Source organism: Asterias amurensis, chromosome 9, assembly GCF_032118995.1.
Source record: "Asterias amurensis chromosome 9, ASM3211899v1".
Classification (NCBI taxonomy): Eukaryota; Metazoa; Echinodermata; class Asteroidea; order Forcipulatida; family Asteriidae; genus Asterias; species Asterias amurensis.
The window spans coordinates 15,104,524-15,120,799 of record NC_092656.1 but is presented as its reverse complement, the minus strand read 5'-3'; the positions used below and the strand labels follow the sequence as shown (position 1 = coordinate 15,120,799).

Sequence of the window (16,276 nt, the reverse complement as noted above, 5' to 3'; positions counted from 1 at the left end):
TCCTAGTCTGGTTCCCAGAAAAAAATCTCCGACTAGGCTCTGTCGATTTTAACAAGGAATATTTGGTCAGGGAACCAGACTATCTTTATCCTTAAAGACAGGGTGCCAAATCTAGGCGCATGGGGGCGTTTTTTCGTGGCTGAGAGATGCAGCAGAAGAATAACCGCTATGTATCTAAGGGTGCGTTCGTTTAACTTCCCTGGGTCGACCCCGGTGTGTGACGTTTTTTTTCCAGGACAAACGTGGGTAATTATCTACACATGTTCGTCCTGGAAAAAGAAAATGCCACACACCGGGGTCGCCCCAGGGAAGCTAAACGAACGCACCCTAAGACTTGAATCAAGTCTTGATAACTAGTAGGTGCGTTCGTTTAGCTTCCCTGGGTCGACCCCGGTGTGTGGTGTTTTTTTTTTCCAGGACGAACGTGGGTTATTATCTGCACACCTTTGTCCTGGAAAAAAAAAACCGCCACACACCGGGTCGACCCGGGGAAGTTAACCGAACGCACCCAGTATTAGTTTGTTTAGCTTCCCTGGGTCATCCCCGGTCTGCCCCGGTGCGTTCGAATAGCTTTTGACGTCATTCCAGGGGCTCACTCAGGTCAGCCCCCAGTGCCCTGCTTGTGGAGTGGGTCACTTGGCTGGCCCCATCAGGTAAACGAATCTGTCACTACGAGAGTGGTGAGTGGTCTTGGTCTTCACACCGAATTCTCTCATATGATCCACGCGTTCGCCGCTCGTTGTACTCGTGGACGCCGCCATGACAGCTACTGGACAGTAACCAAATGACTCAATACGGCACTAAAAATTGACTACTTTCGCTTGCTGTGCGCAGGCATTGCATGACATCATGTTACCGTATTTGGTCATTTGGAAAACTGAACACGGCGGAAAGGTGAATCTGCCACTGTACCTGGCTCAAATTGCAAAACCGCGTGTAGTTTGACCTCTGACCTCTGTCGTTTCACATATAGATACGCAGTCCAATTCCATTGCGGACTTGAGAGCAGTGACTATTTGGGCATCTATGTCACTGCACGTGCATTGTATCCAATGGGAATCACTGGATCTAGCGGCAGCGACCTGTCTTTATGATCCTTGCGGATAAAGACATGATCCTTGCGGATAAAGACAGGGGCCCAGTCTAGGTCCGGTATCACTCACAATCACGTGACCAAAAAGGAGGAATTCCTCCTTTTTCGAAGTTATCCGAAATGTTCCGAACGTGTTGTCGTCAACATTCGGACAGTATCGTTGATGTTCGGTATGGAATCGTAATGTCAGTCCTGTCGGCCGTAGATCCAGGAGTTTTTATGCCAGCTATTGCCAATGCAGGCGTTGTGCCTATAAATAAAGCCCGGTTCATACTTCCTGCGAATGCGAATGCTAAGCGAATTTGACGTGAATGCGATGTCACAACTATCCTTTCGCAGCGATATTCGCAAGTGAGTTGAACGGAGCTGAATTGCTGCGAATATTCGTTGTGATTTTTGTGACGTCAACATTCGCTTCGCATTCGCATTCACAGGAAGTAATATAAGAACCGGGCTTGAAGCGTTTACAATGGACCGATCCGGCCTGTCAATCAAACTGTGCGCGTTCACCCATTTTGACTTGACCAATCACAGCAATAATTGTGGTCGGACAAACTTGGTCATGCGTGCGCGTATATTTGGCACGCGCGGCAGAATCGTGCAGAATGTCATTGGGAGTGCTTGTACACGTGTCTTGCTCACGTGCGCGGTGGGCGGAGCTTAGTTGAAAGCCGGAACGGTCCATTAATCGATGCGACAAGTTAAAAATATATAGACCTGGGAAATCGCTCCGAGATCTTTTGTCCTTTTTCTTCAAACATATTTTTTCAAAGGTGTTTTGACTTGAGTGTTCATTAGACATTGATTGAGGATTAAGTTTCATGATTTTTGAAAGTGGTAAAAATGGGGCAAATCTGATGGTGACTAGCTGTCGAAATTAAACGTGTTGAACCAGATTGTCATTAATTGCCGATCAAAATAATCTCGTAACCCTCCGGCCTGGCCGGCCGGCCGTCGGGAGGAGGGGGTTACGTTATCGCAACTAGTGCAGACATGGTTTCCCTGGAGATGACCCCCGACCCTGGCAAGTTGCGTCATGCTCTATTTTTAACCGTGGGCGATACCTGACCATTGATCTCCATTATTATCTAAGCTTTTTAACAAGAGACGTCAAGGAATCTTTGGTCAGGGGACCAGACTACACTTAGTGTGCTATCCCTCCCCCTTTGTGTCGTCTCCGAGATATAAATAGTCATAGTGTTCAAACATTTCTGACTTCCTTCATGATATCGCAACATGGCACAACAGCAAGATCCACGTGTTCGAAACATAAAAATTAAGACTGGAGTTCTGAAAAGGTGAGACATTTAAGTACGAAATCCACTGACCCACTAGTGTAATGTCCGGAATGTCCCCAATCCACTCCCGCGTAAATAAAACGAATAAATTGATGCACCGGTCCAATCCGTGTCGTAGGAGGTCCTGTTTTCGAGGTGTCCCTAAAATCGTGGCAAATCTTTTACCTCTCTGTGCGCTATGTATTAAAACAGTCCCTAGAAAAAAATGTGTGGTTTTATTTGCCAAGAAAAGTATCTCCTCTCCCTTGACCAACACTTAGAAAAACGTTTGGCTCCACTGGTTATTTGCACTTGTAAATGCTAAAAGTTTGGTATTTTTTTTAGGCATTTCTCCAATTATCGTAGAAAAAAAAAATAGGAGGTCCTGTTTTCGGTTACACACCTATATTCCGACACCCCTATGTTCCGACACCCCTATGTTCCGACAACTCGGCCTATATTCCGACACCCCTACATGTTCCGACACCCCTATATTCCGACACCTCTATTTTCCGACACCCCTATGTTCCGACAACTCAACCTAGATATTCCGACACCCCTATGTTCCGACACCCCTATATTCCGACACCCCTATGTTCCGACACCCCTATGTTCCGACAAGTTATTTTCGCAAATTATTACTCTGTTGATCAATAACAAAAACACAACTTGCATTATTACAGCCAGGTTTCCCAGCGCATTTCTGCCGGGAATAGGTTTGAATAGAAGTTTAATTTGTACTGTTTTTAAAAGTGATGGGATCAAATTAGGATAAACGATTCACACTTGATTTTGTTGCTTGTTGAGGCATGCATTTCTTTCTTTTTTGTGGTTATTAGTTATGGCTCCCCGAGTTAGCTGGCAATAAATTACTCGGTACTTTGCTAGTGTTAGATGCGTGTCCATGTTTATAAAATTTCATGAGCCTTCAATTTATTGCGCCGATGTGTGATTTCTTGCATTTGCCTCCGCAAATAAAAGAAATGTTAACAATAATAATAATAATAATAATAAATAATTAAGTCCTACCACCCCTCCATAACTCAGTCCTTTTCTAAATAAACCAAAGTTTCTATTTTTTAATAGCAGAATAACACTTTTCAAACATACACATTAAACTCCTCTGGGTGACTACATAAAGATAGGTTACCGGTACGACTAAATTACTGTCAGGTGTAGTTTCTCTAAGTCGCACCGTTTTTGTTTTTTTGGTTTTTTTAATGGCTAACACAAAATATTTGTGCAGGTTGTCGGGGTGTTTTGGTCGTTGGAATATAAGGGTGTCGGATAGTGCTGGGCGAATAGTGAAATTTTGTTATTCGGATACCGCTGGCCAACTATCCGAAATTAACCGGATATTCGAATAGTTTTTTTCGCCGCTAGAGGGCGCTATAAAAAAAATAAAAATAAAAAAATATTTAGAAAAAAAATTTTTTGTCGCTAGAGGGCGCTGTTCGTTCGTGAATGAGATCTTCTGGGCGGATTGATATTAGTTTTAGACAGTGTCACTCGGTTCATTCATAAAAATGACCGGATCTAATTTAAAGATGGCGATTTGCTTTTTCTTTTGATCGTGGATGACTCTACGTGAAGGAAAACTTTTGTAATCTTTGAACAAATTACGTCAGAAATGTCATTGTTTTGACTCTTCACGGAGGTGAGCATAGTTAAATACTTAATTTATGCTGTTTTATGCTGTCTTAATAGAAGTTTCATTAGGATTCAGACAAAACATTCATGTCAGTTGTCGCCCGACGTCCGCGGATATTCGGATATTAAAGAATATCCGGTTACTTGGTTGTAATTACAGAACTATCCGGTTTATAAATAGCTATTCGCGCCCTATGCGGATATCCGGTTAAGAAAAAAAAGGCATTCGCGGTTACGGATAGGAAAACCTATTCGCCATTAACCGGATATTCAAATTATTCGCCCAGGCCTAGTGTCGGAACATAGGGGTGTCGGAATATAGGGGTGTCGTAGGGGTGTCGGAATATAGGTTGAGTTGTCGGAATATAGGGGTGTCGGAACATAGGGGTGTCGGAACATAGGGGTGTCGAAACATAAGGGTGTCAGAACATAGGGGTGTTGGAATATAGAGCAGTCACCCTGTTTTCGAGGTGGCCCTAAAATTGTGGCAAATCTTTGACCTCTCTGTGTGCGATGTAAACAGTCCCTAGATAAAAATGCTGGATGGTTTTATTTGCCAAGCAAAGAGTCTCCTCTCCCTTGACCATGAAACTTAGAAACACTTAAATTTTAAAGGCTAACACAAAATATTTGTGCAGGTTGTCGGAACATAGGGGTGTTTTGGTCGTTGGAATATAAGGGTGTCGGAACATAGGGGTGTCGGAATATAGGGGTGTCGGAACATAGGGGTGTCGGAATATAGGTTGAGTTGTCGGAATATAGGGGTGTCGGAACATAGGGGTGTCTAGTCTTGGTCCCAAGACCATTGGTGTTGCGCGGTCACACACAACCAACGTTCCGATTATGCACGGCAAAAACTGTCCACGCTTGTAATGAACGAACGCTAGCGGGCGCTCTGTTTCTCTGATTTAGATCTCACCATGGTGAGCACAGGACATGGTGAGATCCGTAAATCAGAGAAACAGCGCCCGCTAGCGTTCGTTCATTACAAGCGTGGACAGTTTTTGCCGTGCATAATCGGAACGTTGGTTGTGTGTGACCGCGCAACACCAATGGTCTTGGAACCAAGACTAAGGGGTGTCTAGTCTTGGTCCCAAGACCATTGGTGTTGCGCGGTCACACACAACCAACGTTCCGATTATGCACGGCAAAAACTGTCCACGCTTGTAATGAACGAACGCTAGCGGGCGCTCTGTTTCTCTGATTTAGATCTCACCATGGTCTTGAATATTTGCAACGACGGGTCTTAACTTTTTTATTGTTTTTCGGCAAATCTCCCCCGACTTTCCGGTGGAGCCAATCAGAGGCTGCGTTGCGGTTGGCTCATGAATAATTCATCAGTGTTGTGCATGTAGTGTACAATGCATGCAGTAATTCCATTGCATGACTTTTGCTTTACTCTGTGTGTGGGTATATATGTTTTTATCGGAGTATAATAATGTCCAGATCAGTAGGATTTGAAACTTTGACACAGGGTGGAAATACGATAAAGAAAGGTTTGTGGTACCAGCACAAACATTTCTGTGTATAATGTCCAGATCCAGACACCTGCATTGCCATGATATGCAGCTTGAAATGCGATCGTGGCGTTATGCTCCCGACGTGCCAGGGCCCACACTGATGAAGCCTCTGTATTGGCTAAACAATTTGCTTATAGTTAGCACAAAATAGTATTGCTTAGCAGAAACTGGTTGCCAGCCAATTTTTAATTAAATTTGAAATTTTGTAGTGCCCAAGTAAATTTTTGGATAGTAAAGAAATTGTGTACAGTATTTTCTGCCAAACAGATATTAACTGGTGGGCCCTGTAGTGTTATTCACAGTGAAAGTTTTTTAATCTTGGGGGAAGGAAATCTTGAGGGATTCAAAAGCATCTTTGTGAGAACGTATTTTGAAACGTAACCGTAACTGCATATCTTGGAACGTAAGCGTAGCTTGACTTGGGATTGAAAGCGTACTTTTTGATATTGTAGCGTAACCTATTAGTATCTTGGAGTGTATAAGCGTAGCTGAGTAGCTGCGTAGCTTGGAACGTAACAGTATCTTTTGGTGGAGCGTAAGCATATCTTGGAACATAATTCATAGCTGCGTATCTTGGAACGTAAGCGTAACTTGACATGGGATTGAAAGCGTACCTTTTGATATTATGGCGTAACTTGAAGGAACGTAAGCAGATCTGTAAGCGCAGCTGAGTAGCTGTGTAGCTTGGAACGTTGACATCTTTTGGAACGTAAGCATATCTTGGACTGAAGCGTAGCATCTTGGAACATAAACGCAGCTGCGTATCTTTGAACGTAGGCATAGCTTGACTCGGGCTTGGAAGCGTACTTTTTGATATTATAGTGTAACTTGAAGGAACGTAGACCTAAGCGTATCTTGGAACGTAAACGTAGCTGCGTATCTTGGAATGTAAGCGTAGCTTGACTCGGGCTTGAAAACATACCTTTTGATATTATAGTGTAACTTGAAGGAACGTAGACCTAAGCGTATCTTGGAACGTAAACGTAGCCGAGTAGCTGCGTAGCTTGGAACGTAACCAAATAACATTTTTTGGGAATGTAGTCGTAACAATATCTTTTGGAATAACTCATGAGAAATTTCGAGTTTTGATTGCTTGTCCAGCGGCGACTACTGCTATTCAACTCCCAGTTATTTGAGGCGAATAGACGGGTCATTAAATTCCACTAGTTGCCCAGTTTAATCATTACCTCAAAAATAACTCTTCATTCACAGAATTAAAAAAATAATACTTTGTTTGACAAAATTATGCTTTGAGGGAATTTTGTTTTAGCATTGTTTTTATTTAAACCTTTTATAAAAAATTCTCATAATTTTGTTAAGCTACTCACACAATAACACTGTCAATATAACAATATGCGATATTCCTAGGTTTTGACATCATCAAAATTACCTGAAAACTCATAACAAAAAGAAATTAGGGGCCATGAATTAAAATGGAGCATATTGGAACGTTGCGATCATAAGAAACAACGGATTCGACACCCGCAAGCTGGGAGTTCATAGCGCCTGGGATTTAACACCTTCAACCCCACGAGACACGGCATGGGCGGTACGTGATATTCCACAAGGCTTATTTCACGTTCCGATTGCTCCACGCCGTGGGCCCATACAGCGTCCGATACACGGACTCTCTGAATGCTAATTTTACGTTCGATTTTTGACCATTATTTACGATTTCAAATCGTCACGTATCCATAATCTGAATAGGTACCTATACTTAAAATTTCACTGTTTTCCTTTTAATAGGCCTATAATGACCACGGAATCACTCTTTGAGCAAAGATTATTAAAAAAAGACCGCCGATCATATTGACCTTTGACTCGATCTAGTTTGAATAGTCATCTTCAATTCGTCACGTGATATGAATATTGCATACATTAAAAGTAATTTACATAGTCTGGCCACGCCTTCAATTTGCAAATATCCAAGACCATGGTGAGCACAGGACATGGTGAGATCCGTAAATCAGAGAAACAGCGCCCGCTAGCGTTCGTTCATTACAAGCGTGGACAGTTTTTGCCGTGCATAATCGGAACGTTGGTTGTGTGTGACCGCGCAACACCAATGGTCTTGGAACCAAGACTAAGGGGTGTCGGAATATAGGGGTGTCGGAACATAGGGGTGTCGGAATATAGAGCAGTCACCCTGTTTTCGAGGTGGCCCTAAAATTGTGGCAAATCTTTGACCTCTCTGTGCGCGATGTAAACAGTCCCTAGATAAAAATGCTGGATGGTTTTATTTGCCAAGCAAAGAGTCTCCTCTCCCTTGACCAAAACTTAGAAACACTTAAATTTTAAAGGCAGTGGACACTGGTAATTACTCAAAATAATTATTAGCATAAAACCTTTCTTGGTGACGAGTAATAATGGGGAGAGGTTGATGGTATAAAACATTGTGGGAAACGGCTCCCTCTGAAGTGCCATAGTTTTCGAGAAAGAAGTAATTTTCCGGCTCCAAGTTTAGAACTTGAGGTCTCGAAATTGACCATCTAAACGCACACAACTTCGTGTGACAAGGGTGTTTTTTTCTTTCATTATTATCTCGCAAGTTCGAAGACCGATTGAGCTCAAATTTTCAATGAAGAAGGCTAGTCATTGACAATGATAGTGTCCACTGCCTTTAAGGCTCCACTAGTTATTTGCACTTGTAAATGCAAAAAGTATGGTATTTTAGGCATTTAAAAATATTTGCCCACCCATAAAGTTTTATCAAACACTATGTCAATTCACAATTCATGATAATCAAATCATGTGACTGAATATTTTGCTGAGCATTCTGGAAAAAAATTTAAAATTTCAATTTCAATTTCAAATTTCAATTTCAATTCACTTTATTATCCACGATGGGAAATTCATTTCGACCTTTTAAACAACAATTTTACAAAATTTACATAAGATTATTTAAAATATTATATAAAACAAAACAAAAAACACTACAAGCCACAAAAGTCTATAGAAATATATATAATATACTACATGAAAAAAACTGGAAGTAAAAGATTGATTTTACAAAAATATTTTAACGTTGCAATTGTTCATTAAAAATTCGGACACCTGAGGGGACAAATGAATTAGCATATCGTTTTGTATTAATTCTGAGCTGTAACAGGCGGTTGCTTCTAGCACTTCGATTGAACTGTACATTTAGGGGGTGGGTTTCATCTGAAACATACATGTACAGAGGCGTAAAGAAGCCATGTGCCTCATATCATTTTCTAATATGTTTGAAGATTTGTATTTGTTAACCCTCATATTAATATTATTATTAATATTAAAATTTAAACATCAGCTTGTTGATTCAATTATCACTGTTTATTTATAAGCTTTACTATAAATATTAAGAGAAAAAAAAATTAAAAAAGAAAAACAAATCAAATTTGAAAGCCAATAATTATTCACACTTTTTATTATTTTTTTAATTTTTTTATTTTTTGCAAGTTACCATGATAATTTTTAAAATTTAATAAAAACATATTTTGAATAATATGAAGACAACTGCTGGCTATAAAGTCATACACATAGTCCCAAAGAACACTTGTAGCCACTGCAGATGTTTCTGTCAATTTGTTTCTGGATCAATGGTTTATGTGCAGTGATGATCTTGAATCATGGTGCACCTTGAAGATAGATTTGGAATCTGTTCTTTGCCCACTGAATAGATAGTGCATCTTCTCTGTCTGGCTGTATCTCTTCTCTGCATCAGTCATTGTACGGCTGATGAAGTGTACTGGTTGGAGTCTTTGGGAGTCGCTTGGAATAGTCCAGCGGATAATCCTTCATGGAAACTTGCCTCAGCTCGTACTACGATGGGTCGCTTGGGGTCAAAGTAGGCCATAGTGTTTACATTTGTGATGCTCTCTTTGAGTTTCTTGAATGCTGCATGTTCTGGTGGTCCCCACTTGAACTTTGTATCTTTATGGGTCAGCTCTCTCAGGGGCGCCGTTATTGATGAATATCTGGGGGATTAACTTTGCAAGGTATCCAATACGGCTCGAACTTTGTCAGGGGTTGGCTGTTCGTCTTTCGTGAATTTGTAGCCGTAGAATTCAAGTTCTTCAACACCAAATTGGCACTTGATTGGGTTGAAAGTGATGCCAAAGTCTGCAGCTCTATTCAAGACTTGTTCTAGCGTCTGATTGTGTTCTTCCTTGTTACGTCCTCCCAGTAAGATATCATCACGTTGGTTTAGGCAGTTGGGAATGTCACCAAAGATGCTGTAGATCATCTCATCAAATAGATCTTATGTGATGATTTTGCACCAAAAACTAGCCTTCCCGGACCGCGTTGCCCCATGGGGTGCTGAAAGTGGCAACTGCTCTCAATTCAGGGTCTAACAAGAGTTGATGATAGCCCTGTTTCACATCTAGCTTAAAGAATACTTTGCATTCATTAAATTTATACATGAAATCTTCAACCACTGGCCCTGATCATGTGTGGTTCAAGCTGGTCCCGATGTTGTTCCAAATCTGGGTTCTGGTTGGACAACATCTTTCTTGTCTAAAGCAGTTATTCTGAAGTATCTGAATTCCCGTTTCAATCCCTTCTATCCATTCCTTCCATGCTTTCCCGGTTGTTATTTGGACATCAAGGTGTACGAAGGGTTGTGTCTTTAGATTTCTCGTCTCTGTGACAACGGTTACTGCTATTGGTTGGTCACCCTTGCTTCTACACTGTATTCTACGTTAAGTTGATACAGGGTACTGACTATTTTAATATAACGATCACTGGTATTTCTTTCTAGCTCCTTCTTTTTGAACTGATTGTTTCCGTTTTGCTCTGGAAAATACAGCTATATTTGACAAGAGATTGCTTACCAGATGTCAGTGATTCTTTAGCTTTTCATCCTCGTCACCAATGTACATAATGATCTGACCGGTACTTTAGGACGCATAAGGGCGATTCCATGAAAAGGTGGAATTTTCTTAGAAAAATGAAATTGCTCCCAGAATTACATTTTTAGCTTTATATCATTCCAAACACATCCAAGTGTCAGGGGATTTTTTTATTCTGTTTGGATATTGTTAAATGTGAAAAAAAAATTGTTTTCCAATAGTGCACTTTGGTGGGAAAAAAAGTAATGTTTTTTATGGTTTTATCAATTTGACCTATTTTTATAGTCGGTATCAATTTTCTTTAAAAAGTATAAATGAGAGCAATGTACACTTGTGTCAACACTTGGTTTGAGGTACTCTCAGAGAGCGTAACGCGTGTTACCAAAACATACCCTTTTAAATATAATTACTAAACAACCTGGTTTCAAATGTTGCAACTTTAAATTTTCCTCCTACTAATAAGGGCTCATGTAAAAACAGTAAAAACTTAGATGAATTCTTAACCACCGCTTCAAAATGAGCCTCCGAAAACTGTAACGCGTGTTACCATGTAACGCGTGTTACCAAGCCCAATACACTGTATACAATGGTCAGATGAGCACAGCACACAGTTTAAAAACAAAAATATTCCTGCCACATTCCATGGCCTGGTAGGCAAGCACAATGTGAATGAGGTGAAATTACTTTTCAACATCACATGGCAAAGGACATGTCGATGGAATGAGGGGGTCAACTTAACGATTCTAAGCGTGGGGAGTTGTTTTTTGTGGTTAATGATTGGGATTATTTCCATGGTGAAGTAATGCAAGTAAGTGAAGAAAATGACTTCAGTGTTTTAGGGATGGCCCCTGCTTGAAAGAATTTGAAGTTGGCAAGTCCTAAAGATGACAAGACATTTTATTTTAGTAAACAATCGCATGCACTACAAATTTTGGGATATGTAGAGCAACTAAAAAAATAAATGAATAAAAAGGTCTATAGCTACTGTTTTGCTCTTCAAATATGATGTGCAACTGATATTGGTTGATAAATTTGAGAAATTGTAACTCAACAATTGAAATAACATCAATAATGTAGCAAAACAAATTGTAACGCGTGCTACCGTAACGCGTGTTACCGACTATTTTGCAATTTACTAAAAAATGTACACTTGGATTATTGTTATTATACCGGTATAATAAACCTTAGCATAGTACTTGATGACAATATAAACAAATTTGTAGTAGACTGGTAAGTTTTAGGACAAAGTTGAAATGAAGTTCAGTACTTTTTTGGTCTTTCCATTCAGCGTAACTATGGAGGACGAAAAGTGGCCATCTGCTTTTCTGGTATCAGAATAGCAGAAAAGCAGATTTTATGTTTTTTAAATAAGAAATTTTCTCCTTTTCTACGTTTCTGCTACCTGACAAAAATGCCTGAAAAGCTGATTGAACGTTTTGTGAAATTGCATTTTGTACTTTTCTACTTTTCTGTTACCAGAAAAGCATGTTTTACTTTTTCTCCTAATGCTGGCGGCCGAAAAGTGGTCATTTGCTTTTCTGCTACCAGAATAGTAGAAAAGCAGATTTAACGTTTTGTGAAAATGCAATTTTCTATTTCTCTGCTTTTCAGCCACCTGAAAAGCAGATTTTAACTTGGGCGGCCGAAAAGTTGCCATCTCCTTTTCTTCTTTCAGATACCGGAAAATCATATTTTACCTAGGCAGTAGGTGGCCGAAAAAAGGCCATTTGCTTTTTCGCTTTCAAAGGACGGCCCGTGAACGTGAACCATAAAATGCGCACAATGCACGTGCGCCGAACTGTGTTTGTGTTTGTGTTGGGGAACCAATCACGTCAGTCAGTCGATACTGGAAGAAGTATGGCCTACTTTTGTGATGACCGCGCGGTATCTCAAAGGAAATACTCTGGCGGAGGTTTCACGGCTACCATCCATAATATAGACTTTAAGGATTCTTTCCTTACAAAAAAACACGTTAAGTCATACAGTTTCCCAAGTGGTTTATTTCAAATGACACGGGTGACACGGGCGGTCCTTTGAACGAAAAAAGCAAATGGCCACTTTTCGGCGACCTACTGCCTAGGTAAAATATGATTTTTCGGTATCTGAAAGGAGAAAAGGAGATGGCCACTTTTCAGCAGCCCAAGAAAATCTGCTTCGCAGGTGGCGGAAAAGCAAAAAAAAAGAAAATTGCATTTTCACAAAACGTTAAATCTGCTTTTCTAATATTCTGATAGCAGAAAGCAAATGGCCACTTTTCGTCCGCCAGAGTAAAATCTGCTTTTCAGGTGGCAGAAAAGCAAAGAAATAGAAAATGGCATTTTCACATAACGTTAAATCTGCTTTTCTACTATTCTGGTATTATACTAAATCTGCTTTTCTACTATTCTGGTAGCAGACATGCAAATGGCCACTTTTCGTCCGCCAGCATCAGGAGACAGAGTAAAACCTGCTTTTCTGGTAACAGAAAAGTAGAAACGTAGAACATGCATTTTCACAAAACGTTCAATCTGATTTTCTGGTAGCAGAAAAGTAGAAAAGGAGAAAAACTCATGTAAATCAACCATAAAATCTGCTTTTCTGCTTTTCTGAAACCAGAAAAGCAGATGGCCACTTTTCGTCCTGCATAGCGTAATGCGTGTTACCGATTTTCGCAGAGCTCCCTCAACTAAACCAGTTGATCTTTCATTTTTGTGTGAACATGGGGATCTAGCCTAGATATTCAGATTTTAAAATACAAAAGATCAACACTTAATCAAAGTAGTCTTGCAGCCAGAGAATGGAGAATAATGAAGGACCCTCAAAAGCGTAACGCATGTTACCGAGGAATCGCCCATAAGGGAAATGACACGGACAATATTCAAACGTCATGTGTGTGCTTTCATGTTAGATTCTCACATGTGCGTTAAAGCACTTAACATCAATAACAAACAGTAGTGTTGAAGCATTGTATAATAATAACACGCATAGTGGATATTACACGAGGGTTAAACAAAAATCTCAAAAAATATTAGAAAATAATATAAGGCACATGGCTTCTTTAAGGCTCTGTATTTTTTTCCCAGAATGCTCAGCAGAATGTTCAGTCACATGATTTGATCGTCGTGAATTTTGAATTGAAATAGTGTTTGATGAAACTTTTTCGGTGGGCAATTTTTTTTTATATGGCCTCAACATTTTTTTGACATTTGTACCTTGTGGAAATGCCTAAAATACCAAACTTTTTGCATTATAAGTGCAAATAACCAGTGGAGCCTTTATACGTGTTTCTAAGTTTTGGTCAAGGGAGAGGAGACTCTTTGCTTGGCAAATAAAACCAACATTTTTGTATCTAAGGACTGTTCACATCGCGCACAGAGAGGTAAAAGATTTGCCACGATTTTAGGGACACCTTGAAAACAGGACCTCCCACGATATAGTCATGGGGTGGATTGGAGCAATTTATTGGGATATTGTTTGTATGTAGTTGCGATAGCGTTACTTTATCGCAACTAATTTATGTGGTGCTGCAAATAAAAAAATCATTATTAAAGCTTTTAATTATCGTAATTTCCGCATAATTTGACACCTGATGTCTTGATGACGTCACAGTTAAACAGATATTCGTACATGTGTTTTTCATAGTCGCACTAATAAATTTAATATACTGTACAAGTTGCCTTGGAGCTACTAGAGAGGTTTCGTAAGCGTGTGGATACAGATACAGATACGGACATGATAACCGTGTCCGTTCATGTCAGCCGCGTGTTGGATTTTGTTTCGCAAAATAATAGGTATGTATCACTTGAGTGCGCTCGCATTCACCATGAGTGTTTTCCCCGACAAGCATGTATAGAGACCTTGGTTTTATATACTGTACTGCATTTTCTCATCGTTTTGCTTGCAAATGATGAACAATTTTCTATCTACATATTATGTAGCAATTCCGTGGGGATTGTGAAATCACAACAAATTTCAAATTCAGTTGAGAAATTTGAAAATTTTATTGACGAAACAGCTCTGCATTTGTGCACAAATGCAATCATGTCTAGTTTTTATTTCTCATCTTCAGTACTCGCATTTTTTGCATGGTTCCTAAAGAGCAATGCATTGAAACTTTAAGGGTTGAAGGGCATTGGTGCAAGGAGGGTCCTAAAAGAAACTCGTCATGATGACGTCATCACCAGTCACGTGACGTCATCTTAAAGGTGTTTTATTTAAATGTTTGAAAATCTATATCAAATTAACCACAAGAGACCGATGATTTTTGTTTACGGGATTGGGTAGGGATAAATTGGGTCTTCATTTTATTTTGTGTGCTTGACCTCACACGACCTCTACTTCCGTTCGAAATGGGCCAAAAATCAAAGTGCCCTGTAACTCAAAAGTAGTAAAAGTTATGAAGTAGCTTTCCAAGGACGTGAGTGTCTAGCAAGGATGGGCAGTTCAAAAAAAATATTGATGACGTCACAAATTGCAACAGCGCCCTCTAGCGGCAGGTTGAAAAGTCTTCAAAATGGACTTTTTGAAGATGTCCGTGGTGAAGTTTTTTGTAATCACTTTCAATTTTACACACAAGGACTTTCAGGCAGGCATCATATGTGTGAAGTTTCAGATCAATGACATCATCGGGGGTCACATGATGCGGCATTAAAGGTGCACTTTTTGTAGCCGTATAACTCTCGAAGTAATGATGCGATTATGTTGAAACTTTGTTAGATATTGGCAAGTTCTCGGACTTATGAACGCAAATATAGAAAGTCACTTTCTGAGACTGATCGTGTATCCTATTTTCAAGCACAGAGAAATCTCTGTGATGTTATAAATGAGTCTAAGGCTGAATTCTATTATAACAAATTGTCTAACTGTACCTCTAAAGAGATGTTTAAGACCGTAAATAAACTACTTAATAAAAGCAATAATAACTTACCTGATTGTACTTCACCTTCGGATCTTGCTGGTAGTTTTTCTGATATCTTCACAAGGAAGATTAACAGAATCCGTGATGAGGTGGATAATATACATGTACATGTACCTCCTTATGATGCGAGTTTTTCACTTACTGAAAAACCCTATTGTTCAATGTCTAGTTTCCAGGCTATAGCAGCTGATAAACTCAGCAAGATTATCATGAAATCATCCTCTAAGAGTTGTGTCCTCCACCCACTCCTGGGTAATTAAAGAACACTTGCCCATCATTATTCCAATCCTGTGCCGCATTGTTAATGTTTCTCTCACTACGGGTCAGTTTCCCTCTGAGCTCCGTAAAGCAATCATCACCCCTGTCCTGAAAAAAACATCTCTGGACCATCAACAACTCAGCAGTTATTGTCCTATATCAAATTTGCCCTTTCTGAGTAAGTTGATTGAAAGAACTGTATCCACCCAAGTAGCTGCCTTTATCAACTCTAATAATTTGGGGGAGTCATTGCAGTCTGCTTACCGTTCTGCACATATAGCACTGAGACTGCTCTTCTCACTGTGCAGGATACTTTTCTTAGAGCTATTGACCGACAAGAAGCTGTTTTTCTAGTGCTTTTAGACATGTCAGCTGCCTTTGATACATTTGATCATCCCATTCTCTTGCAGCGTCTCAATGATGACTTTGGTATTCGCGGTGCTGTTCATCAATGGTTCGGGTCATACTTAAGTGGAAGATCAAGCCAAGTTAGTGTCGAAGGATCTGTTTCGTCAGAAACTCCACTGAAATATGGCGTCCCACAAGGATCAGTCATTGGACCCCAAGTCTTCACATACTATACCCACTCCATTGGTCATATTGTCCGGCAGCATGCTATCCAATATCACATCTATGTATGCTGATGATGTGCAGTTATTTTTGTGTTTTAATCCAACTGTTGCTGGGGACGCAGCTTGTGCTCTGTTCAGACTTGCGAAGTGTGTTAAGGAGCTGCAGGCATGGATGAT

General features: G+C 40.1%; 1 protein-coding gene across 1 annotated transcript in view; it reads left to right on the top strand.

The window, feature by feature from the left end:
- Positions 1-2,196: 2,196 nt before the first annotated feature.
- The window catches only part of LOC139941509 (tubulin-specific chaperone A-like), a 73,842-nt gene continuing 59,762 nt past the window's right edge, over positions 2,197-16,276 (top strand). The window contains exon 1 of the mRNA XM_071938043.1: positions 2,197-2,391. Coding sequence (XP_071794144.1) covers positions 2,330-2,391 — 62 coding nt within the window. The 5' untranslated portion in view covers positions 2,197-2,329. The remainder of the gene's footprint in view (positions 2,392-16,276) is intronic.